Raw genomic sequence first — 27,782 nt, forward strand, 5'->3', positions numbered from 1 at the left:
GATTCAATTATGCGTGATATTCTAATCTCATATAATTTAGGTGGTGAGGTTTTTTTTAGATACTTTTTTTTGTGAATTCTCATATTTCCTGAAATATAAACTTTGCGCTCTTTTGTGATTTCTTTCATAACGAAACCTTGGATTAAACCAGGAATACTGAACATGATGAACTAAGTCTTCTTCAAATGTCCTACATGCTTCATTTGCAATAAATTCACCAATATACGTATTTTATTGATCTTCAACCAGAAGCAACCAGAATATCCTAGTTAGCACCAGTCAACACCACGGCTGAAGAATTCACCTGAGGCCACACACAAACCCAAAAACAAACACACACACACACACACACACACACACACACACACACACACATTCACTGAGTTGCCTAAGGACAGTTCAGCATACCCAGTTCACCTACTATGGACCGAACTCAGCATTATGGAGTTGTAACCATGCAGAATATATTTAAATATATTAAATATATACACAATTTTCATACAACCGTACAAATGTTCCACAATTTATTTATTGCTATTGTTATTTTTTTAATATGACATGGACAATATGATAGGACAATGTGTTTATTTCTTTATTGTTCCTTCAAATAACACTGTCACGTCAACATCTTCAAAGAAGCTCTAGTTTATGAACACTTTACTGTATTAAAGCCGATGAAACAGCGCCATCTGGCGGTTTTACTGATTATATACTTGGAATCTATATATCTATCTTTAAATTATATACAATTTCGCACGTGCTTAAACAGGTGAACCATGTATGTAAGGCAAATTATGCAAAAGATTATTGAAAATAACGTTTAATATACGTTTAATATCGTTTAATAATTAAATTTGTCTCAGGTGATATTACTGGATTAAGGCAATAAATAAAGCAGAAATTCATATTGTTTGTAATTGTAATGCTGCTGATATGATGTCGCGTTATCAGTGTGTAAAACAGTGTGTGCGCGCACGTGCGGGCACGTGTGTGTGTATCCATGCGTGCGTTTAAGTGTGCCGCACATGCACTATTTATGAATTGACAATCTCAGAATGAAAGCGCTGGACGCATGCGCAGTAGAAGCAGAGTAGGCAAACGCGCAGCATCGCAGGGAATTAAACGCGCATGCGCAGTCTCCAGCCTCCGCTCATACCATGGGATGCTGCTGATGCTGATGCTGCTGCTGCTGATGCTGCTGATGCTGATGCTGCTACGGCTGGAGAGAGATCCAGCGTGCCTGCTCGCCAGCAGGATGCCAAACTGATGCGGAAGGAAATGCGTCTGGGAGGCGTGTGTGTTCCAGAGCCAGACAGAATCCGAGGAGATGCGGTCAAACGGAAAAAACCTCACGGATGCTCTTATGTCGCGCGCTGGTTACTCCATCCCGCTTCATCCAGCGAGTCGCCCTTGATGTAGGAGCAAAGCCTTCACGTCTTCAGCCATGAACACCACCGCAGTGTGTTTTCTGCACAAACCCAAAGCGAGGCTGGCGTGTGTGTGCGCCGCGCTGTTGTGGCTCCACGCATGCTGCTGGAGCGTGTGTGTGGTGGGGGCAGAGGACCACTTCAGCCCCGAGGTGAGTGGTGTAGAGTCGGCCCCTTCGGATTTCTCTTCCAGCATCTGCTGGGGCTCTTTTGAAGAGAGAGAGAGAGAGAGAGAGAGAGAGAGAGTGATAGTTGGGGGGGGGGGGGTATAGGGGCTACGCATCACTCACGTTATCAATGTTACATGTGGATGTTATTCATTCACTTTGTCTCCGTTATTATTGAAATGCCAGAGAAGACAATTGAATGCCATCTGAGTCTTTTGTCTTCTGTTCTATTCTGTTCATTTCTTCTCCTTCATCGTGTTGGAATTCTGGGTTTCCATTTGCAGCCATGGGATTTTCTTCTGCTCTGTTTTTCTGCCGCTGTTCATTCCATTCCATTCTGTCCTGATTTATTCTTCACCATTGCTTTTGTCAGAGAATTTGAGGGCACACTTCTATTCTATTCTATTCTATTCTATTCTATTCTATTCTATTCTATTCTGGCAAATGTTTATTCCTTTTACTATTATAGAAATGTATGTTATGCTCATTACAGCCATTGTGCACTTCAAGTGTCCAAAATTACAGTTAATGCATTCTATTCTATTCTATTCTATTCTATTCTATTCTATTCTATTCTATTCTATTCTACACAAAATTATATTTCACTGTTATACCTTAGAGATCTATATTCATATCATTTCTCCATATAATTTTCATTATAACTCCCATAGATTTTTACTCAGCTTGCATTCTATTCTATTCTATTCTATTCTATTCTATTCTATTCTATTCTATTCTATTCTATTCTATTCAGAATTATATAAATGTATTTTATGTTTACTGTAGCAATTGTAGCTTCAGATTTTGAAAACATTACAGATAAGGTTATGTCTATTCTATTCTATTTTATTTTATTCTGTTCTATTCTGGCAAATGTTTATTTCTTTTACTATTATAGAAATGTATGTTATGCTCATTAGAGCCATTGTGCACTATAAGTGTCCAAACAGTTAATGCATTCTATTCTATTCTATTCTATTCTATTCTATTCTATTCTATTCTATTCTATTCTATTCTATTCTATTCTATTCACCCAGCAAACAGTGCTGATGAACGTAAAAGGAAATGTTTTATTAACACCATGTAGTCGGCTAACTCAACTCTAATGAACACAAGATCTATTCATATCGTATAATCATGGACGCCTCTTTCCATTGTGAGCACAGGCCCGGGTGCAGCGGGTGGGAGGACAAGGTGTAGGCTGCGCAATGTAATGTGACAGCTCTATTATTGGCCCAGACCCTTCATTTACACTTCTGTTGTTTTATTGTACTGTAAGCCGTTGTTCAGACAGTCATTCAGTGACGTGCCAATAACTAGCCGGATATGAACTGACAGAAAGGAGGCTTTTATTAGTCTCAGTGTCCAAATGCTGCAATTAAAAAAGTGCAGCACATAAAAAAATCATTTCTTATGTAATCTGCCTGCTTTCTCTCCTATATTTACATAATATGACAGAACAGTGTCTAACCACAAGGGACTGTGATTTTTTTTTTTATCACACTGGTGAAAACCCATCATTGGAGGCACACAGATGTATACAGTTGTGTAAGATGTCTTTGGATGTAGTAGCATGAAATTTTCCCTTCACTTGAACTAGGAGACCCGAAGCTATATCAGAATACCCTTGTGCAAAAAGAAACTTCATGAAAATATGCTTTACATGGGTTGGAGTGGAAGATTTCCAGGTATACAGTATACAGCTTTGGGATGAATTGGAACACTGACTGCACCCCAGGCCTCCTCACCCCACCTACGTCAGAACCTGTGTGGCTGAATGAGCACAAATCTCCACAAACACCTTCCCAGAATAGTGTAGTTTATTATAACGACAAATAGGGACTGAATGTGGAATGGGATGTTCAGAAAGCACATATGGTCCGGTGTCTACAAACGGATGTGTCCATATAATGTCTATAGTTTGTATGTAGTCAATGAAATGTAATTTATAGTTGTAGATAAATAGTGAGAGAACTTATGCTTTAGGGTGGGTTTCAAACACAAACATCGGTTCCTTGTTTTATTGTTGAAACACTATTTTAGGAGTGCCATGGTTAGTTTTTTAAAAGGTTTTCACATAACAGATATTGAAATGCCTTTAATCATAAAAACTTAATTTTATGATTATTATCAAACTGCTCATCCAGTGCACACTTGAGCAAAGAGCAAAGATACTACCTAGCATAAAAAATGCTAAGAATATTCATCGCATACTCCTTTATCAAGAGCAACGATTATCTTATTTAGTCAACGGGGCAGTTAAGGGTTAAGGGCCTTGTTTAGGAGCCCAGGAGCATCAGCTTAGAAACGTGTGATTTAAATGAAGAAAAATCCATGTCTTAATCACTAAGCTACCACTTTCACTAAACCAAAACACAACAAAGCTTAGCATAAAAATGAACACTGTCAACTAGGATGGTAAGATTCACTAAATCGCATCAGTGCATCATCAAAAAAGTGAAAGTCGAGAGCGTTCTCTCAGCGCCACTGCTGCTAGGTTAATACGACCGAGACCGAGAATATAGATTAACATGGCAGAGGTAAAGCTGCATCTTCCTGGAGAACAGAACAGGAAAAGAAAGCCTTTTTTTTTTTTTTTGGATTACGTTTTGTGAAAGGGTCATGCGTTAGAAGTCAGAAGGCAAAAATTGCAAGAAATCAAAGAATGAAACAAAAGTGAACTATCTGTACCATATTAAATTACATAGCATTATATATTTTTTCATTGCATCGCATTTCATTGAATCGCACTGGGTTGAATCGAATCAAATCGAAATCGGAAATCGCACTGCTTCATAATGGGGTGAATCGCATCGGATCTCTTCCGTACCTGATTCAGAAGTATCTTTAATGCATCGTTTCGTTGGCTATGCATCGAGATGGGTTCCCTCTTGAGTCTGGTTCCTCTCAAGGTTTCTTCCTTATGCCGTCTCAGGGAGTTTTTCCTTGCCACAGTCGCCACCGGCTCGTTCATCAGGGACAAACTTACTTATAAAGAACCTATTCACTTTTAATCATCACATTATCTGTGTAAAGCTGCTTTAAGACAATATTCATTGTTAAAAGCGCAATACAAATAAAAATGAATTAAATTGAATTGAATTGAATCGAATCGAGATGTGAATCGCGTAGGCCTCAGTTATTGAGATCCGCATCCCTACTGTAAACAATAGCACCAGACATGGACGACAATCATGAGACACAGAGTGTTCCAAAATAAAAGTGAGTGCCATTTAGGTGCAGAGATCATGTGACCTTATAAGGCATGTAATGGTGCTGATGGGAATTGAAGTCCAGGGCCATAATCAGTGTTACTGTTTATTTTTAAAAATTGTGTGGTTTCCTATAAGCTTTAACCTGACAAAATGAAAACATCCATCAGTTTAATCGATTTAAAAGTGCACAATGTCCAGGTTTCCAGCTGAAAGATAAATATCAAAGGGAGAAAAGATGAGTACCAATCGAGTGAGTAAGAAATGTACTACTTTATGGCTAAAACCCACACAAATACACGTACACAAATCATACGCAATTCCTCTCGCCCACTTTCTTCTCAATTGTGCCTGTGTAACACTGTCTTTTTACTTTTTGTGCTGCAGAGTCGTAGGCAGAGTTAGGAGACTACAGATCAGTGGAGTGTGTGTGTGTGTGTGTGTGTGTGTGTGTGTGTGTGTGTGTGTGTGTGAGAGAGAGATAAGAAAGGTGATGGTGCTACTCTGCAGGCAGAAATCTGCTTCATCCTGAAATACCTCTGAAGGAAAGAACCACGAGCAGACTTGAAGGGAATTATTAGAGCAAATGGGGACAAAATATGGAATGCAATGCTCAAAAAGCACCTGCCAGACTTATGACGAGGTGTCCACAAACTTTTGGCAATATAGTAACATCCACATTACAGTTACAAATATAAAAAAACATCCAAAAGTCCAGAAATCCAGAGGCTGCTTTATATAAAAGAAGGGTTTATTTTGGCTTTATATGGTATAGGTCTGCACTTCAGGGTCAAGGTTCCATGCAAGTGCCCTGAAATCCTAGGACTACATTCATACAACCTACTTTATCAAAACTAAACTCTATAAACCTTATGATATCCTTATGACAATCTGACAAAATATGAACCTTCATATGAACCTTAATCCAACACAATTTTGATGAAATCAGACCCAAACCGTCTGACCACTTTAACCCTGTAAAAGACCTTTTGGGATGAAATGTCGACTGTACCACAGACCTCCTCATCTTCTCAAAATCAACATGTTCACCAAGCAAAAATTTCAGGGTCAGGAGTGCACTTTCTTTTGCCAATCTAGTGCATTTCGCTTTTTTGGTACCATAAATAGTCCAGATATATAACACAATTTTTGAATGTATCACAACAACTGTTTGTACATTACATTGAACCTTTCATTGAATCAGCGCGAGGTGGTATCAAAATTTCGAAACTGGTACTGGTACTATTAACTGGTACTATTGGTACCGTGTGAGAACCTAAAAACAAAACTGGGCAAATCTTCCACATTTGACATGACATACGCTTGACATACCGCAACGCTGCAACGAGTCTTTCGAGGTGTTTTGAGTGGCACGAGAGTGTAAGAACGTCATCACAAAGAGATCACAAAGACCTTTAACGAGCTCCACCCCCGAAACCATTTGGCAACCTCTGCATGACGATTGTTGGGGAACAATCCACATCTCAATTCTGCACCCACTTGCTTTCACTTGCTGTGGAATTGTCCAATCAAATTCTCTTCACGTTCGTTTTTAAAGACTTGCTATCACTTTATCTATCACGCAAGAATGGGGAGGTGGAAGCTTAGTGGTTAAAGGATTGGACTTGGCAGCTGTAGGTTGTGAGTTCACTCCTGGGCCCCTGAGCAAGGCCCTTAACCCCATCCCTGCTCATTTGTAGGAATGAGATTTAATCTAAGTTGCTTTGGATGACAGAACCTGCTCAATGCTGTAAATGTACAGCTGTGACCCAGTGGAATCATTTACAACACAAAATTTTTGCGTTTTATTTTTATTTTCTTTCGACTTACATTTTCAGTATCTTACAATATTTCTGTAGGAGTTGTGCAATGCTCCCGGTTGAAGAAATGAAATAAGGATAAAACAGGATTTGGCTCTGTGACTTTGCACTTGAATCTTCAGTGCACTAGCAGCTCCTTAGCAGGCGACAGATGGAGACCAACATTTCTGTTTTGACACTTTTGATGATTGGCTGCTTCCAACCATAACCTCTAGACCATCGAGTCCTGAATGCTAACCTGGGTGATAATGTAAGCAGAAATATCGGATAGAGAAAATCTTGTCCAGTGGGCTGTTACTGAGCTATAAAGGTGTGGCTCAATTTAACTCGGTTTATCTACATTCACTTAGAATATAGAAACATTTCAAGGTTTTTTTAATGTTCAGGTGAAGCGATTTTATGTCCAGAACATCACAGAATATTAAATAGAGTCATAATAAATACTCGGAAACCATAACTCTAACTGTAACAATGGTAACTGTAACTGTGGTAACTGGTAGCTCATTAATTATCCAGTAAACATACATTAATTTAAAGTCAAATTTACAAAATAATAATTGACTCAACAGTTGATCCCAACAAACTAATAATATACCACACACAAAACAGGTGCACACAGTTGGGCAGCAAACCAGTAACCAGAGGAAAAAAGTTAGGGAAAATAAAAACTCATGGTGCTTGTCGCCATGGAAACCACGATGTCAATGAGGAATCAGTGATAATTGCCAAGCGAAACAAATCTATATTCAGTATTATTTTCTCTGCCAAAAACAAACGCAACAACAATGAGCTCCGAAGCCTTTCGCTGCGATTGGCCACACGGGAGTCGATACACACTCCTGAGTCATACAGCAATCGAAAAGTTGACAAGGAGGTCATTAAAAACAAAATTAAAATGCAAGAGCTGTGTGTAGGGCATGAAATTGAGGCCCTTTAAGCCTACACAAATATGTGATTTGCATATTGCGAGAGAAACACGCATGCAAGCAGATACACCCTCTTGTACTACTGTATTATTGGGATACAACAAGGGATCGATAAACACTGTAATGAAATTCGCTCTCCATGAAGAGAGGAAAACAGTGTAACTAGATGGGGATGGCTGAGGAAGTTGTCCCGGTTCCGAGCCAGGTGGAGGCCCAGGGGATCCATACACAAATAGAACTGGCCTATCAGTTTGTTCAAAAACTTTGGATTTGTCCCAGAAGAAGATCTTTTTTGTTCTAGACATTCCAGCAGGAGACTTATCACCATAATATAAGATTTGTCTTATGACCTAGATAGGTGTATTTTTAGCTGTACTATACATACCGTGTACATTGCTTTATAAGGCCATCTGGATTTGTTTTTTCATCACAGCAACTCTAGCCAATAGTGGGGAAATGTGAGCTTGAGTATGCGAAAGATGGCAGATTTCTGAAATTAAAAATGCATGTCTATTTTCAGGTCTGATGGATTCCTGTAGGTGTTACCAATATTAATCATGTAACTCTAGTCCAAAACTAAAATTTTTTTAATAATAAACATATCTAAGCAACTAAAACTGAAGTCTAGAGCAGGTGTCTCCAATCACATGGGCTAAGACCCAGTACCAGGCCATGAAAGAGTCAAGTAAGAGAAGCATAATATATGAATAGATAGAAAAGACTTGACACTGTATTTTTTATCATGTGTTTTGCCATTTAATAGCCAATATTCAAATTGCATAAAGCACAATTTTAGAAACCATCATTTCCACAGTTTTAGCTCTTTACATTTACGGAATTTAGCAGATGCTCTTATCCAGAGAGACTTAAAACTGTGCAGTTGAGAGTTAAGGGATTTGCTTAAGGGCCCACTAATGGCAGCTTGGTGGTGCTGGGATTTGAATTTGTGACCTTCTGATTCAGAGTCCAATGTCTTCACCCAGGGGTTCAAAAATATTATTCTGTAAGGACCACAAATTTTGTTCTTTATTGGCGGGGCCGGATCTGTAAAAGAAAATGACATGGGCCGGAGTGATTACCAAAATGATTGTGAAGATTTTACTATGATTTTTAATTAGTTTTTTATGTCCCCTAATTCTAGATTAGTTTTTTATTTTGTTATGCACCGTACAGATAAATGTACAGATCGTTACTTATTCATACGGTTGGTGGGTGAATCTAACAAATATTATATAAAATAATGATATGGTAATAACTAGAGGTCAACCGATTTGGTTTTACTGATACTGATAGCTTGGTTGGATCATACTTGCCGATAATCGATTAATTAACTGATTTTAAAATGGTTACCGGATTAAAAACAAACACTCAATGTAAAATAGTACTGAACTTTATTAGAAAATAAATTAATAAAAAAAACAGTACTGAATCATGAAAATCTGCTAAATGAAATAACCATGAATATATTCATTAATAAATATAATGACATAATTAATAAATAATAAATATAATATAGTGCTCTCTGTGCAGCACGCAGTCCCATGTGTAAAAACAAACAGCATGTAGCGCCACTGATTCACCTCTAGAGGCCGCTCTGATAATGACCGGAAGCCGGAAAAACTATCGGTATGGATTTTTGCCGATAGCTGATAGTTCCAGCAAATAACTATCGTTGCCTTAACCTCTATTAATAACTCAATAAAATAAAAATATATCCAGTATTTATAAAACCCCAACCATTTTACCAGGCGATCTGCAAGAAAATTTTCAAATCAAAACTGATCTGTAGTGTACAAAATCTTGGAGACCCCCTGGTCTAGAGCTAATTTGACACACAATTTCGCAAAGACTCACGAGCCTTACCCTTTGGCATGTGCTTCTTAATGGAAATGACATGTTACATTTCCTTTTCTTTTTGGCCTAAAACTAAGCCAGTTGGACGAATGTCTTGTGAAGAAGCCTCATTCTTATCTCAGCTCAGTACGGCTCATTTAACTGCCACAGCTAGATTAAAGTTGATGTATAGTTACTAGCATCACCTCATTATTCAGACACACACGCCACTTTTTCCAGATAAGAACTTTCCTCCGACTCAGCAGGACGAATTAAATGATGACTTGTAAAACCTGCAGGAACGAGAGAAAAGATGAAGAAGAAGAAGAAGAAGAAGAAGAAGAAGAAGAAGAAGAAGAAGAAGAAGAAGAAGAAGATGTTATTCTGGCTGATGTGAAGACAGAATTTAAACTTAAACGCAAAATATTTATTTACTGATTCATTTCTTATATGCAACATACAAGCATTATGATGTGCAAGCACATTCCTCTGAATAAAAAAAAACATCTGCATGTTCGTGTCCGCTTCAGAGCCGAACCTAATTTGATCTAATCTGAATCTGATACATAGCAAAACTAACAAGTGCTTGAGCTGCATCTTCTCCCAATGTGCTATTAAAAGCATTTTGGCAGCTACGTCAGCTTAAGAATCAACCCGCCTTCCTCAGACTGCACAACAGATCCGCTTCAGTGAGAATTTTTTTCAGACCAGTAGTTTGATGATGCACGAGTGCTAAAACAGGAAGCGCATCATCAAGAACCGATGTCAAGTTTCTGTGTATTTGTGGAACCGAACGTAATCGAACCCACCCTGGACATAAAGAGGTGAACGAGCCTCGGCTTCTTGGTGTCTGCACAAATATGGCTGGTTTAATAACATCCTCAGGGCTTCAGGTGCTTCTCTGGAGAAGGACGTTAATCGATATTAGAAGACAAGTTGTTGAAAATGTTGGCTCATTCTGTGCTTTATGCCGTACTTTGGTATTGATTTGACATTACCGCACTGGCAGCCTTTAAATATATTTAAGGCTTATTAAAGACACATTTACCTGTTGACATGAAGCGTTCACACCGGATGTGAATTAAAATAAAAAACGTTCGGCATATAAAGTGTGTTTACTTCAGGATAGATCCGCTAGCACATCAACACAAATCCATTCATATGAATCATGAACTGCTTACCTAAAAAAGAGACATCGTTTTTAGCTGCAAAATGGCTCCCAAAATGGAAATAAATAAATTGCAAATGTACATTTTAACATAAGAAATGATTCCCTAAGAGTGTATACCTAATGAGCGAGCCAGTGGCGACAATAGCAAGTAACACGCTGAAATGGAATAAGGAACAAACCAGACTCCGAAAAAAACATTTACATTTACAGCACATTTACGCTATTTGGCAGATGCTCTTATCCAGAGCGAGTTACAATTATCTCATTCATACAACTGAGCAGTTGAGGATTAAAGGCCTTACTCAAGGGGGCCCCCTTATCGGGTGAAACCGAATGTCCATTCATTATAGTTCCATCATTGTTAAGGTTATCAACTGTTCACTGCTGGGCACCTGAATGCAAAATCTGTTTCATTTTACGGCAATTGCAGTCCGAAGCCATTAAAGCAGTTGATATTAATTTTTATTAGTTATATTAGTTTTTTATATTAGTTTATATTATTCCAGATTGATCTTTTCCTGGTTCTTAAGTTTAACCTTCTATGGTAACCTCATGGATCTTTATGCTGTTCATGGGGGACGATCCTTCTATATTCTATTTTGTCATAAACATAAACCAACTTTGGGAAAAAAGGTTTCAGCATAAACATCAACAGACACTCACACACTATTTAGACCAACAAGGAATAAACAAGAGTTTTTTTGGTTTAACGTTTTGTCGAAATTAGATGTTGTTTCCCTGAAAGCATTTTTATTAACTCACATTGGAGAAGCAACGAGTAACTTTTTACTGAAAAATAAGGGGAAAAAATGACATATGACAACATCTTTTGACTTTTATTTAACTTCTGTGGATTTTTTTTAAGCTTTAATAAGTATCTATATTTATTAAGTATTTTAATTAATTAATATTAGTAGTATTATATTATTATTATTATAATATATTATTATTATTAAGTATTTTTTAAGTATTTTTATTAATTGTTTTATTAAGTGTCTATAACTATAAAAAAACTCCCTCTATACAAAGTCTGCTGGTTAGGAGAATGAAACACTGCACTGCAACTAATATTCACATAGATTTCTCATAATCAGTGCTTTTACTTTTGGTACTAAAATCGATTCAAAAGCAGGCAATTTTTTACTTTTACTCAAGTACAACTTTAGATAGAATACTTAAGTAAACAAGTAAAAAAGTTTTTTTTTTTAGTAGTATTTTTAAGAATTTTCCTCTGGTCCTCAGTCAAAATAATGTTTCTCAGTATGTTAATGCTACTACCACAGAAACTCTAGAAAGCTCTGACACTGAAGAATCCCTTCATTCAGTGCAGTCAGTGCAGCCAATTCATCCCAAAGGTGTTCAATAGATTTGAGGTCAGAGTTCCGTTGCAGGCCGCTCAAGATCTTCCACACACTTCTATCCCATGTAAAGCATATCTTCATGGCTTTGTGCACAGGGGGCATCGTCATGCTAAAACAGGTTTGGCTCGTCTATATTAAGTGAAGGGAAACTTCATGCTCCTGCATCTTAAGACATCGTAAACAATTGTGTGCTTCCAATTGTGCTAACAGTTTAAGAAAAAAACAATTAATGGCTGGAAAATTCGGGTGTCCAAATACTTTTTGTCCATATAGTGTACACCAACACATGCTCAATCAATATGGTTGGTAATCAGTGATTTAAATGATGACTAGGACACAAATCCAAACCCAAATGTTGTCTTAAGGTTTACAATATGTACAGCTAACAACTAACCTTAGCTTATTTTTAGCATGTGAAAAAAGCCGTGAAGGAAGACTGTTTAGTTGCAGCTGTGTCACAGGAACATAAGTGTAAATAGACAACACTTTATTCTCATCACAAAGCCTAAAGCGCAGGAAAGTATATATTGCAAATATAACAACGTTTTGCTATAAACCTATAAGAGCCTTGGTGTTAGCCACAATGTTGTACATACATGCTTTCCTAAAATTTTGTCAAGGTTTTTGTATTCTGCCATCACTGAATACAAATCTGCCAGCTTGCTACATTACGTTTTTTCCATTTTTCTTGTCAGGTTTGGCTACAAAGGTATGGCTACCTCCAGCCCACACAGCCCAACATGGGCGTCCTGCGTTCTGCTGGAACTGTTGATTCAGCCATCGCCGCCATGCAGCGTGTCTATGGCCTTAACGTCACGGGACATTTAGACCTGAGCACTATAGAGTGAGTACACACACACACCCCCTAGGGATGGTAAGATTCGCCGATTTGCATCAGTGCATTAGGATAAAAGTTTACGATGTGATGCATCTATCTAAAAAAGTGTGCATGGGATACAAGTCAGCATTTGTTTCATGAAGCATCATTTTTGACATCGGTAAAAAACGATTTATTTATACAGTCATAAATGTATTACGACATTCCGGAGCTATATATATATTTATTTATTTATTATTATTTTTATTTTTTTGTTGGAGGTGATCGTTGTATCTCCGAAATGTCGAGTGGTCGTAGGTTGAGGTCTGATTATTTAAATAAATATTTTTTTACCGATGCAATTATGTTCAAAATGATGCTTCCTGAAACAAATGCTGACTTGAATCCCATGCACACACACAAAAAAAAAAAAAAATATATATATATATATATATATATATATATATATATATATATATATATATATATATATATATAAATAAAATTATTTGTACTTTGTAAAAAAAAAAAGTAATGTGTTTACAGTGCTTCTTTATGTCTGCGTCGAGTTTTTAATAATCTAAAAAATATATATGGGCAAATATGAATGCTTTATGCAAATACATGTTTATTATTAGTGAATCCAAATTCAACATAGACCATGAAGACAAAATATTCTTGTAAATGTTTTAAAGTAATTATGGTGAATTACGTAAATCATCAGAACACCGAACGGAACTTTTGCTGTGTTTCCACACGGACGGTTTTAATTGCCGGATGTGTGCATCATGGTGTATTTTGGGGCTTGATTTGAGTCTTGGCACATCAAACAGAAATGCTCACTACATTAATCGCACGTTAAGAAAATTAGTCACATTAAAATAAATGTGCGTTAACGAGTTATTAACGCTGTAATTTTGACAGCTGTAATTTATATCTTAAATTATTAGTAATGATATAACAAATCGTATTTGTTTACATTCACTGTATAGACAAAAGTATTTGGACACCTGACTTTTCCAGCCAAATGCAGTCCATCCCTAAACTGTTGAAGACACAATTGTATAGGGCGTCTCTGCATGAGGTACGATAAAATTTGATAAAAACCTGTTCCAACATGACAGTGGGTTGGAGTGGAAAATCTCCTGCTATAGAGCTCTTTGTCGCTAAATGATCATAAATCTCCACAAGCACACTCCAAAAGCTTGTGGAACATCTTCCCAGAAGAATGGAGAAATATATATATAAAATTTGTTATAATATATATTATAACAGAAATAAGGACTAAATGTGGAATGGAATGTACAAAAAGCAGAAACCAATCTTGTTCACAAACTTTTGTCCATCTAGTGTATGTATGTCGGTAATTTGACTTACCTTTATCTTTTTAAACATTTTTTATAATTAAACTTTCCCTTTTCTACTTTCAATGTGTACACTGAAATGTGTGCTTTTTCTGACAGATTTCAACATCATCATCATCACCATCAACACCTTAGACGTTTATATTTGCTGAGTCATGCTATAATCCCAGAACAGGATGTGCTTTTAAAAGCACGCACAAATGACTCATATGTATGCTTTGGCATTAAACTCAGGTATCTAAGGCAATTATATTAACAAAAAAAAAAAAAACATTTATTGGTACCTCAGGATACTGGTTTTTTCCATAATGCATTGATGGCACAATAAAGTGGCACACTAAAGTGTATAAAATCGCTGAGTAGTCAGTAATGAACAGCTCGAAAACAGACACAGCAAAACCCAGCTACCAATCAATGGTTTAACCTTCGAGGGCATTTCACAATCTCTTCAAAGCTTAGATCTCCAAAAAAAATGATATTCAGCATCTTTGACTGCTACCAGCTATGCAATACAGTCAATCTGTGCCCGGAACAGCTGTGTGTGTGCGTGTGTGTGTGTGTGTGTGTGTGTGTGTGTGTGTGTGTCTTTTTAGAATACTTCTGAAATCAGTGTTTTCTAAGGAAGTATCTGTATATTTAAAAAGTTTTGAGGTTTTTGGCAACACTATAATTCAGTGCAAAAGACTTAGCATTGTTTGTTGATAAGTGAATAATCATTTAATTTGAACTTATCTAATAAAAGTGATAAGCAGTGCTTGTAATATCAGACTAATACTGAGCTTTATCATTTGGCCTGTACACACGGCAGTCACTGTGAATCTTTAGACTGCTAGTTTGCTTTATTAACCATCCTGGAGTTTCTTTTAGGTGGATGAAGAAGCCCAGGTGTGGAGTTCCAGATCAGGTCAGGAGACTGTCCGGCTCACCGTCACGGACACGTCGATACGCGCTCACGGGACAAAAGTGGCAGCGCACGCACATCACTTACAGGTGAGCGTTTTGTATTGGATATAATGAAATAACAACTACGTCATCAAAGATAACATTATAGAGGCAAAAGTATTGTGACACCTGACTTTTTCAGTCATGTGTGGTTTCTTTTTCCACACTTTTCCCACAAAGTTAAAAAACATATGGACGTCTTTGAATGCAAAAGCATTCAATTTTCCCTTCACTTAAACTGGGATACCCAAACCTGATCCAACATGACAAAGCCACTGTGCATTTATATTTACAGCCATTTACATTTACATTCTTATCCAGAGTGACTTACATTTATCTCAACTGAGCAGCTATGGGTTTAAGGGCCTTGCTCAGGGGCCCGGGTGTAGCAGCTTGGTGTTAACCACTAAGCTACCACCTGTGCACAAAGCCAGTTCCACACAAATCTGCTTTTCATGTCTAAAATGTGTGTGAAAGATCTTCAGTAGCCTGCTACAGAGCTCTGATCCCAACCCTATTGAACATCTCATCCTCATCAGGAGGAACTTTAATGCTGATTGCAACACGGGCCTCCTCAAGTCACCTAAGTCAAGCTAAATGAGCACAAATCTCCAGAAGCACAGTCCAAAATCTATTGGTTTTGAACTATAATACCTTATTTCTGTGGGAAAAAAATAGTAAAGTTACAACTTTACTCCTAATCCTTATAAGGGGTCCTTCCATAAATATTAGTGAATATTTTGTCTAATCACATTTAAAAATTAACTGAGCCCAAACCTAATATGACCTAGATCAGAGGTTCATAACTACTGGGTTATTGCCGGGGAGGAGATGCTACTGGGTCACAAGGACGTTCTGGGGAAAGTATATATATTACCCAAATATAAAAACTAAACTGGCAAAACATTCTAAGTTCACTAAACATTTAATAATAAACATGTACTGATTTCTTGTTTTCACATTTTCGTTTAAACAGAAATGCTCAAATATACAATGTGAAAACTCTTTTGACCTGAACTGAGAGCACATCTTGTCCTCAGAAGGAGTTACAGTCCTAACTATAGGCCAGCAAACTGACTCAAGGACATTCGATTGTGTCCAATGGCTGCAAAATCCTTGACTACTTTCCAATCCTTCACACTGCACTGGAGATATACTCAAGCATAAAATAACCTCCACCAGTGACTTTAGCCTTTCTAATTTACTGGAGATTAGTCTTTGAAGGGAAATGGAGGGAGTTCTCACCTCAATTTAGAATAGCCTGGTTACAGTGGGCGATAACGGGAAAATGATTTATTAAAAATCTGCTGCTTTTTTCTCTCCTCTTGACGAGCCGCCTATGCAGACGGAACGTGAATGAGGCCAAAATCTGGCAGCTGTTGACGACTCTTTAACGAGAGAGAGAGAGAGAGAGAGAGAGAGAGAGAGAGAGAGAGAGAGAAGTGAATGAATGAGCTAAAGGAGATTTTCAGCTTCTTCCCGTCTGTCAGCCAGAGATTAAGCCTTCGTGGTGCAAAGTTCGGCAAAGCGCGCCACTTCCTAAACTTTACTGTTGAGTTCTTAGAAACTGAAAAAAACAAAAAAACAAATCACTTTTCTGTTTGTTCTATGTGCAGGCAATCCATCATCCTAATAGGCTGCTATGAAATTTGTGCCGGTGCTTGGCCTTTTGTGCTGGTATTTTTTTATAATGGTTATGATAACAATGTAGAAAGAAGAAACTGTACCTTGGTCAGAAGCAAAAAGAAAAAAAAAAAAAAGAAAATCAATAGTCTTTGCACCTGTTGTGAAGCAGAGGGAATATATCATAGAAAAGATGGTTGTGTTTTTTCAGTGAACCATTTAACATTGAGCTGTTCCATGTGAATGTAATTGGGTGTAGGTTATTTATTTCATTCTGCGCCTGTCAAACGATGTTCTAATGGTACAACTGTTTCACACTTTTTTTATGTGATGCCCAAATGAAAGAGCACTTGAGCACAAAGTGCATTGGGGTTACGAGAGGTTTGCGGTTTGAATCTCCAGCCATAGAAACTTTGAACTTTTTAAGCTGTAAATGCCCTCTGAACAATGCCAAAGACATATTTTGAAAATGTAATTTTGAAAATCTCATATCATATCTGTATTTGTTAATAAAGGTTGGCTTTCAAATTAAAATTTCCGGGTAGTTATCAATAGAGGTCGAGGCACCAGAACTATCAGCTATTGGCAAAAATTCATACCTATAGTTTTTCCGGGTTTCGGTCCGCCGTAATTACAAGAGCAGCCTCTTTAGGCGATTTATTGACACTACATGCTGTTTGTTATGACACATGTGATAGTGGGCTGCACAGATATATCATATAATATATATATATATATATATATATATATATATATATATATATATATATATATATATATATATTAATGATAACTTATTAATTCAATAATTATATTGAATATGTGAATATATTTATATTTCTTTCTTTCTTTTTTTATCCAGTATCCAATTTAAAAACTCGGTTGTCGAATCAGTTATCGGCAAGTACGATCCAACCTAGCTATCGGTATATAAGTATTTACCTTGCCTAATTATTTGTTAGAGTCACCCTCCAAACAAATGCTTATGCATAGGAAAGTTAGTGTTTTGATTTGTTTCAATAGCAATGAATATAAAACAATGTCAATATATTAATAATAATGCTCTTAATGCTCCTAATCTAGCATTAGGAGGCATCATAAATATATTTATCATAAATCATAATAAATTCTCCACAATAATACTGGTAGTCACTCTGGCTAATGTCATTTATTGTTACAGACCAACCGAAACCCCATTAAAGAAAAAAAAAATGGTGAGGCCTCAGAAATAAGTTTGAAGACCACTGCTTTAAACCACAAGGCAACTTAAATGCTCAAATCTGATTGGTCAGATGTCAAGGGCCCAGCAGTGACAGCTTGGTGGTGCTGGCATTTGAACTTGTGACCTTCTGATCTAGAGTCCAATCCTTTAACCACAAGCTACCCCTTCTTGTATACATGACAAGAAGATACATGACATATCTCAGTTCCATGTTTAAATGAAAGAGAAATTTCATCCGTAACCTTTACTAATAAACCATGTTTTTCCTTCAGTATTAAGAATGTGACCCCAAAGGTGGGCGCACGGGAGACTCACGAAGCCATCCGGAGGGCATTTGACGTGTGGCAGAGCGTTACGCCTCTGAACTTCGAGGCTGTTCCATACAGTGCGCTGGAGAGCGGTAAGCGCGATGTAGACATCACCATTATCTTTGCATCCGGTTTCCATGGTGACAGCTCTCCGTTCGATGGAGAAGGTGGCTTCCTGGCTCACGCATACTTCCCCGGGCCTGGGATAGGGGGTGATACGCATTTTGACTCTGATGAACCCTGGACCTTGGGCAACCCCAACCATGATGGTGAGAGAACGGCAGGTTAGGGGCTTTTTGTTGTTTGTTTGTGCAAGTCGTTCCATCTTTCTCAATCCAGATGACATTAACAAATGAATTTAAGGACCTAAATAAAGAATTTTTCTTTTTAATTAAATAGGTATAATGCTATGGCAGTAAAAATTGTGCATATACATATGTGTTTGTGTGGACTCTTTATACCACAAGGCAATTTAATACACAATTTTAATTTGGTCAGATGGTGCCAATCTACCACAACTCTTGGAAGTTGCGAACACTACAATACAGTTTCAGACAGAACCAAAATATAAACCAAAATAATTGCTGCTTTAAAAAAAATTATATAAAAAGAAAAAGCATGATAGCAAGTCAATGAGGTATTTCAAAATAGATGAGATTAACTTCAAACTATTATCTGCATTAATTTATTAGCGAATGTCAGGTGCTAAAGACATCTTGTATGATCAATCAACTTTCTTTGTTTAGTTTGTGGTTTTGTAAATGTTCTGTCCATGTTTGTTTGTGTGTCAGAGAGCCTATGTTTGTATAGCGAAATTCGACAAGACAATGTTGTTCTTGTTCCAGACATGTTGTTTGTAATGCACATCCATTAGCCGAGAGGTAATCAGATTGTCATTGTGCCGTGAGCCATAATAACTAGTCTGGCTTATCGAAAAAGGGCTTTTAAGATGCTCCTGTGCCTGTGCTGAACATCTCCATCATGGCCATAATGGATACTGACAGCTACGCTTCATACTGCAGTCTGCCTAAAAAACAGATAAAGCTCTGGCATGCCTGTCTGCTTTTATACAATCTTTATCGCTACATGACATTAAATTTTATGGACTTCCATATGTTTTGTATTCAAGGCTCTGTAAAAATGTTCGAATTAGAAACCTGGGAGTTGTTTGTTTGGATCCTACACACTGTTAGACTTTTGTGACAAACTTATAACATTGATTTTACTTCTGATTTCTATATTCAAATTATTATAAATTATTCCCAAGGTCATGAATTATTACTATTATGTAGTTAAGCTTGTTATAGGCTTGGCAGCATGCCATGTAGGAGCTTCTCATAATGAGGATCTCATGTCAAATAGTGTCGAAGGTATTATTTGATTTCTCTCTTTATTCATTTCTTGCTAGCATTAGATATACACAGAGAAAGTTTACAAAAAAAAAAAATCATAAAAAAACATAATCTGGGAGTGAGAAATGCTTGAGATCACTTATAATAGCTAGTTGGATATAACAGCTAGTCACATGTGCTATTTAGCTACACTTTCCCAGCAGCTATTATGGTCTGTTTAGCTAGCTGGAAAAATTAGTAAGTTACGTTTATAGCTAGCTACTTCTACAAATTATGTAGACCCGAGTGTTTAACCAATATATATATCCTGTTTTATTTTAGCTAAATTTTCCCAATTATTTACAAGCACTTCCTATTTCACTTCCTTAGTTCCTAGCTTTATAATGCTAAAAAGCTGCATCCTGATAACACTGGAATTGTTTCTGTGTTTTCTCCTTCATCCATTATTCATAAAAAGAAAAAAAGCTTGTCTCTGCTGTGCTTTTTGTAGCCATTACCATAATCTGCTCTACTTTTGTGTGTCTGAGTGTGTACTTCAGAGTGATCACGCAGCTCAATTGCCCTTGTGCGTTATCACAGGGAATGACCTGTTCTTGGTGGCCGTCCATGAGCTGGGCCACGCTCTGGGTCTGGAGCACTCAAACGACCCCACCGCGATAATGGCCCCATTTTACCAGTACATGGACACAGAGAGCTTCAAATTGCCTCACGATGATCTACAAGGCATCCAGAAAATATACGGTAATATAAAAAGAAATCTAAATTGCAATTTAGAACAGGATTTCTCTCATTGTTTGACCTTTGTTACATTATTGAAATTGAACAATCAATATATATTGCTTTATAGGCGAAAGTTTGTTAGCTGCAATTTTAACTTCTTTTCACTTCTCAAAAACTCAGAAATCAACATTTATACAGGATACTAAATAGAACAGGACACTAGGGACAGGAGAGTGATCTAATCAATCTAATCAACAAAGGCAAATTTATATAAATGGATCCAAATGCAGACAGTTTACTTGTAAATGAAAAACATTTTCTATGGCTAAACCAAATTAAAATATATGTGCTTTTCAGAGGTTTTATCATCGCTGATTTTCTCATCATTTAAACATATGTTGATAAATACAGAATATAAACAAAATTAATGGGACACCTGACTTTTTTAGACATATCTGGTTCCATTCCAATCTATTACCGTACAATTGGAGGCTCTGGATAATATAACACACAATCTTCCCTTCACTTGAACTAGGAGACCCAAACCTGTTCCATCAGGTCAATACCCCTATGCGCCAAGACAGCTCCATGAAGATCTGCTTTACATGGGTTGAAATGAAAGATCTTGAGTGACCTGCTGTAGAGCTCTGACTCTCAAACCTATTGAACACCTTTTGGTTGAATTGGAACACACCCCAGGGCTTCTCACCTCACCTTCATCAGTATTTGACTTTACTAACAACCTTGTGGATGAATGAATCTCACACATATCTCCACAAAATCTAGTGGTACATCTTCCTAGAAGAGTGGAGGTTATTATGAAAGCAAATGGGGACTAAATCTAAAATGGTATGTTCAAAAAAGCACATACTAATCTTCTGGTGAGGTGTCCACCAATGTCCATATATCTTAATCATTAGCTATGAATAAAAATGACAAAAAGATTAATAGACACCGAAGTAGTCTTCATCATAATTGTTGTGTAAATGCCCATGCAACATGTTTTACGAATAAATTCCTGGATATCCCGCTTATTGAATTAAGCACATGGTCCATATCCGATCAGATAACACAGGCAGACAAAGCTAATGAAGGTAAATTCAATCTCTTGATAATTCCAGGTCCTCCAGATAGAAACCCTCAGCCAACCCGCTTGTTCACGACGGCGCCACCTCCTCGCCTTCACCCTCCATCGGATCCTCGGAAGCACGACCGGCAGAGCCGTCCTCATAGGCCGCCACAGAAATCCAAACCCTCCAACCCCAACTCCAAACCTAGCATCTGCGATGGTGGTTTCAACACCCTGGCCATCCTGCGCCAAGAGCTGTTTGTCTTCAAGGTAACTGCCCTGGAACCTCACTAGGACTAATTCATTTTCAGATATTTTATTTTGCACTTGTAACTCATCAAGATACATCAACTCAAATGACCCCATGGAATAATGCATCACAGGGTGTGCGTTCACATTAAACTTTAATAAGTGCATTATCGTGCATTAATATGCCGTATAATGGCTTTCTGAATAGGATCAGTGGTTCTGGAGGGTGCGTGATAACTCGGTGGTGCCCGGCTACCCCATGCAGATCAGTTACTTCTGGAAAGGGTTGCCCCCCAAAATCGACGCTGTCTATGAGAACAGTGAGGGCAAGTTTGTCTTCTTCAAAGGTGAGGCCACTTTCTGCCTACATCATTTGTTTTAATGAAACTTGGTACATGGTTAGAAGAGAACAGGTTTCAGATAAAACCTGTTCGGAGGAGCTGAACTTACCAGAAGGCTGATTTGGATTTGATACACCAGCTGATGACATTTCACGATTCTTGTGTTCCTTGGCAAATACTAATTAACGTACAAGGTGGATTCCTTACTCTTTTTTCCTTAAAGGCCATCGCTTCTGGGTGTTCAAGGACACCACTCTGCAGCCCACGTACCCTCAGGACATCTCTCTGTTCGGCACTGGGATGCCTTCTCAGAACATCGAGACGGCGGTGTGGTGGGAAGAAGTGGCTAAAACCTATTTTTTCAAAGGGGACAGGTGAGTCAAATCAGCGTCCTATTTTCGACACTGTGATGTAAAGAGGACGGAGCTGAGTCACTGCTGTTTTCATGTCTCCTTTAAATGCCTCTGAACAACCCCAAACACATTAATGTCCTATCGAGGGAGGACTTCAAGAAAATATATTCTTTGGGTCAGTGGACATCAAACAAACAAGAGTTACACAATCAAAGATATGTTATATAATTTTTAGTAGCATGATATTAGTTTCTTGGGAATTTTTCAAGAAAATCTAGCAAGATAGGGCTTTTCATTAATCATATATCAAGAAATTAGCTAGTTCCAATTAGGGGGTGACCCTGAAGAGTTGAGGATTTGATGCTTTGATAGGAGAAGACTCGAATCTTTGCGGAGGTGTTATAAAACGAGGATCGTACCATTTTGTTTAAATGGGGGTTCTCAATGTCTGATTTCACATTGACCTACCGGTTTTCTTCCAATAAGTTAATATACAGCCTATTATGATAATGCTGTTAAAAAAAGTGACAAAAATACGCCTTTACTAAATATTTTTAACACGTACAACTAAATGCAACCTCCCCTGACAGTTTCACTTTCCTCAATCTCTGACACAGATTTAAATATTTAACAGTGTATGGAAGATTCTAAAAGGTATATTCTGTTCTAAATTAATTATGTAAATAAATATTTTGATTGTTTTCCAATGCGCCGATATTGCTCAGTACTTAGAGCGCGCTCAGACAAGCGATTTCATTCGACACGTGACACGTGAAATGCAAATTCTGTCTGCCGTTTGGCCTTTCTGCAGCTATTTGTTATTTTTTAGCTTTATTGAACAAAATTATTTTAACACATTTTATTCGATTTTTTTGTGCGATATTTCTTTACAACATGGCTTTAAAACGTTAAAAAAATTATTGAAGTTATTTATTTGATCATTTTTTGTTTGTAACAAGTATGAGGTAGTACTGAAAGAGTGTTTATATAGTAACTTAAATGTTAAAAATGGCCTTGGTTCAGGTACTGGAGGTACAATGAAGACATTCGGAGTATGGATCCTGGTTATCCCAAACCAATCACTATTTGGAAGGGCATCCCAGATTCTCCTCAGGGTGCCTTTGTGGATAAAGCTAATGGTGGGTCCATTTCTTTCAGTTTCTACTGTTGAACTTAAAATTGATAGGAAAACACTCCTGGAGAGCATTAATGAAGTGAATGAAATTTTGATACTGTACTTAAGTAGCTTTTTTATTGCGTATCGGTACTTTACTGAAGTATGTCCATTTGGGGAGACTTTTACTTTAACTTTACTACACGACGCTACATTTTAAAATCAAATAACTTACTACTAAAACTTAACTGGTCAAACATGCAGCAATCCACCAATCAGGGTCGCTGTGTTTTGAATTTGTTTTGATTGCCGCTTGGTGTATCTACTGATCACCAACAGTTCAGCATCAGTTCAACAGCAACTAGAACACTTTGAGAGGAATAAATGATGGAAGAAACCTCTGAATCGAACTCACCACAACACACGTGGCCTCATTTATTTTTCTTACTTGTTTTTTTAAGAAGGTTTTGGGCTCATGATAATTTTAATAGAAATCAATCAGTGTTTGAGTCATTAATATCATTCTATTAATAGATCAGTGCGCTGAGAGTCACATTTGAGTCTTTTTACATAAACTGAGTTGATGAAGTTGAGAGTCTTGTGATAAAAATGATAATAGAAACATTATAGCCATAATAAATCATAGTAATTTAGATACCTAAGTACATTTAAAGGCAAAAATCTTTGTACTTTTACTCAAGTTTCAATGGAGCACGTTTACCTTTACTGGGTAATATTTTATCGAGTGTATCTCTTCTTTAACTCAAGTACACCGTTTGTGTACTTCATCCACCACTGCTGGAGAATATAGTTATAGGTCAAGAGCCGAAGAACCTGTAATTGTTATTGTGTGTGTATTTGTGTTGCGTAATTCTATTTATTACATAATGCATTTTTATGTGTAAGTTAAATTTTAAAGATGTTTAAAATTTGTTATTATTAACATTAATCACTTGTCTGACTGATGTGGTACAATAGCAATTAACACATTAATATTAACATTGATATTTTGAATTCATTCTGTAAAAACACAGGCTTCACATATTTCTACAAGGGAAAAGAGTACTGGAAGTTCAATAACAGGAGGCTGCGGGTAGAACCGGGGTACCCCAGGTCCATCCTGCGAGATTTCATGGGCTGCGACGGCCTGCCTTCGGACCCCGACTGGGACTGGCGGCTGCCCCAGGATGATGAGCCACCACATTACGAGCATGACGACGTGGATATCGTGCGCAAACCCGAGGGCACGGGCGGCACAGAAAAAGCTGTGGCCATCGCCATACCCTGCGTGCTAGCCCTATGCCTCATGGTCCTACTGCACACTGTTTTCCGAGTCAAGCGTAAGGACACCAAGCGCCACATACTGTACTGCAAGCGCTCTATGCAGGAATGGGTTTAAAAAGTGGGGGGTTCTGACTTCCCCATTCTAAGACATGTGGGATGTGCCAATGTGTCTTACCCGAGGGTTGGTGTTGAACCTCAGTCTCTCATGAGAGGGAGGAGGAAAGGTATGGACAGCATGCCCACGTCCTAATTGTGGTGTCGGCTTTTCCCAGGAGCGCCGTGTCGTTATGTGTGTGTCATGTCAGGCCTCCGTTCTCGACTGTCCGCAGTCGTTTTTTTTCAAACTAGAACCAGATCTCAATGAAATAATCACTAAAGGACAGACATTTTCGAATTAAAAAAAAAAAGAAAAGAATCTCTTACTGCTTATCAGCTTCACATAAAGTGTGGACTCTTACGTTCCTTACGTATGTTTTAAGAACTGATACTCGAACCAAAACACCTTTGGTTTCCAAAGACAATGCTTTTTTTCTCAGATCTTACCATAGATCTTAGTCAGAACATAAATTAACTGTGCATACGTTTTCAGGTTTCGTGCGTTCTATATTTCTATCATCAGCTTTTACAATCTCCAACTCTATCTGCAATATTTAGTTGAATGCCTTAAGCACATATTTCTTTTTCTGTATATGTGTGCTCGTGTGTAAGGGTAAGGTGTGTTATACATGTACGATAACAAATGGCTTGGAACCTATTGTCAAGTGCAAAGGTTTGCATACCTTTAGTCCAAAACAAGAGATAAAATGCTTAGGTTTAGAGATCAGATCTCACAACACCTGAAACTAATTTCTTGGAGAAAATGTGACCTTCTGTATAATTCAATATGTTTTAATATGGTATTGAGATATGCTACAAATTTCTAGCAAATCTCTAACATTCAACAAACTTCACTAAGGTAATATTGTCATTCACATTATTTTGGGAGACTAAACAAAAAAAAACCGTAATGAAATAATTTTTATATTTTGTCTTCATTTGGGAAAACAGGGTTTGTGCAAATTAAGTACCAGCCGCATTCATTTATACAGCGTTTGTTCCTGAAATGACTTTCAAGCTGCGGGAAGTCACAAAGCAGGTGCTAAATGAATCAGATGACAGAATCTGCACTGCATTGTGAACTTTTGGGTTATTTATTGATACATGCAGAAGCAGATAATATGTTAATGTTATCTTATTTGCAGTCGTCCATCAAGCCTCAGTAGAAACTGTTAAAAAATCAGGGTTTTGGTTTGTTTTTGTCATTTTGAAAACAGAAATTCAAGTCTTTACATCAGGGATTTTATGGTTTTTTTTTTAAATATTTATTTAAATATTTTTCTGTTGTTTTTGCCTTATAGTTTGTATTGTCAAAGGTCACACACCCTTAAATTTTTACTTGTTCTAAATTTTTTTTTCGTTGTTTTTCTTCCAAAATTGTTTTTTTCCCACTAAAATGTTATTGTAGATACACATTTTTTTTGCACTCAATTGTACTAGATGCTTAAATGTATTTATTTCACGTTTGTTTTATTTAGGAAAGGTCTTCCAGGTTCAAATATGTGAAAGAAGCAGTAAAAATCCGACATGTTGTTTAGCATTCAGAATAATCTATTAATCGAATATACTGGAAATATTATGATGTAGAATACAAAATGTAGGAACGTGTAGAAACGTCGGAGCCATTAAAGAAATTTTAGCGTAGCACTATATTTGATGAGAAAATGCACTGAACTAAACATTACAGTAATATTAACCACAATAATTCAAAAAAATTACTTTTAATAAGCTCAGATGGATGCGTATGGCTTTATTATAGGTTTTATACTGAAACTGGTTTAGTGATAGAAAAAAATTGTCTGATGAAATCAAGAATTAACGAGTATCATAATTAAAAAAACAATAATATGATTTTTTCTATTTTAAATTTTTCATTCATCCTTTTGTTCTGCTGTTTTTTTTTTTTTTTAATGTTTGATTTCTGACATCTTCAGAAGTCATTCAAGCTCTCCAGGATTCATTAATGAGCTGATGGGGGGCTGTGTGGCTGTTAGAAATCTCCAGCGAGCGTCATTGGCACCGCTCCAATCCAATTAACAACTTCCTGAAATGCGAGATCACACGGGGATGGAACACACAGACTTCACATTGTTATCGATATGGCAACTTTCTGAACTCTGCCTTTGGAAACAAGATGTATATATTTGAACATGCTGTAAATATCTCATATACTGTCTTGAATATGGATGTAAAGGGCAGATTATACAGTATTAAATACTAAGATATCAGTCGGATCTGTTGTGTGTCTTGGTGTATCTTCGTGTGTGTGTGTGTGTGTGTGTGAGATTCTTTTGAATGTGATTAATGATTTTTGAATCAGCAACCTCATGTATTTGTGTTGTTCCAATCTCAGTAGCTCACGGAGGAAGAAATGGGAGCCAGGAGACAAGTGACCTATTAATGGAAATTGATGTTTGCGGATGATATTGTGATTTGTGGTGAGAGCAGGGAGCAGGTGGAGAAGAGCCTGGAGAGGTGGAGGTAGACGCTGGAGAGAAGGGAAATGAAAGTCATTAAGAGTAAGACAGAGTACATGTGTGTGAATGAGAGAGAGGGCAGTGGAGTGATGCGGTTGCAGGGAGAAGAGGTGGAGAAGGTGGAGGAGTTCAGGTACCTGGGGTCAACGGTGCAAAGTAATGGAGAGTGTGTTAGAGAAGTGAAGAAAAGAGTGCAGGCAGGGTGGAGTGGGTGGAGAAGAGTGATAGCAGGAGTGATTTGTGATAGAAGAGTATCTGTGAGAGTGAAAGGGAAAGTTTATAGGACTGTGGTGAGACCTGCGATGTTGTATGGTTAAGGGACAGTGACATTGAGTAAAAGACAGGAAATGGAGCTGGAGGTAGCAGAGATGAAGATGTTGAGGTTTTCGGAGACGGAAGATCTGCTGTGGTGACCCTCTAAAGGAAGAAGCCGAAAGAAGAAGATAAAAACATACCATCCTTACCACTTACCTCCTCAGGCTTCGTTCTCCATTCACAACCGGGCGCTAGTTAATAACATTTTCTATCACTTCC

General features: G+C 37.4%; 1 protein-coding gene across 2 annotated transcripts; it reads left to right on the plus strand.

Annotated features, from left to right (window-relative positions):
- Positions 1–999: 999 nt before the first annotated feature.
- On the plus strand, positions 1,000–26,999 carry mmp16b (matrix metallopeptidase 16b (membrane-inserted)). Of its 2 annotated transcripts, none has more exons than XM_046877216.1 (10): positions 1,000–1,579; positions 12,613–12,761; positions 14,966–15,088; positions 18,158–18,477; positions 20,125–20,286; positions 21,387–21,604; positions 21,792–21,930; positions 22,148–22,298; positions 23,301–23,416; positions 24,426–26,999. In XM_046877216.1, the coding sequence occupies exons 1-10, from the start codon at positions 1,445–1,447 to the stop codon at positions 24,788–24,790; spliced, it is 1,878 nt and encodes a 625-aa protein (XP_046733172.1). In that variant the 5' UTR covers positions 1,000–1,444; the 3' UTR covers positions 24,791–26,999. The 2 variants fall into 2 exon arrangements, with proteins under 2 accessions (XP_046733172.1, XP_046733173.1); XM_046877217.1 differs by having other exon boundaries at positions 1,004–1,579; positions 18,158–18,462.
- Positions 27,000–27,782: the final 783 nt, after the last annotated feature.

The sequence above is a fragment of the Silurus meridionalis genome, chromosome 20, assembly GCF_014805685.1.
Source record: "Silurus meridionalis isolate SWU-2019-XX chromosome 20, ASM1480568v1, whole genome shotgun sequence".
NCBI lineage: Eukaryota > Metazoa > Chordata > Actinopteri > Siluriformes > Siluridae > Silurus > Silurus meridionalis.

What these genes read in the sequence shown, in the direction of transcription:
- mmp16b (XM_046877216.1), top strand. Translation starts at nt 1,445, where the DNA reads ATGAACACCACCGCAGTGTGTTTTCTGCACAAACCCAAAGCGAGGCTG. An exon ending in TTAGACCTGAGCACTATAGA is followed by an intron (nt 12,762 to 14,965) that starts GTGAGTACACAC and finishes AGTTTCTTTTAG; the next exon opens with GTGGATGAAGAAGCCCAGGT. An exon ending in TGATGGTGAGAGAACGGCAG is followed by an intron (nt 18,478 to 20,124) that starts GTTAGGGGCTTT and finishes GCGTTATCACAG; the next exon opens with GGAATGACCTGTTCTTGGTG.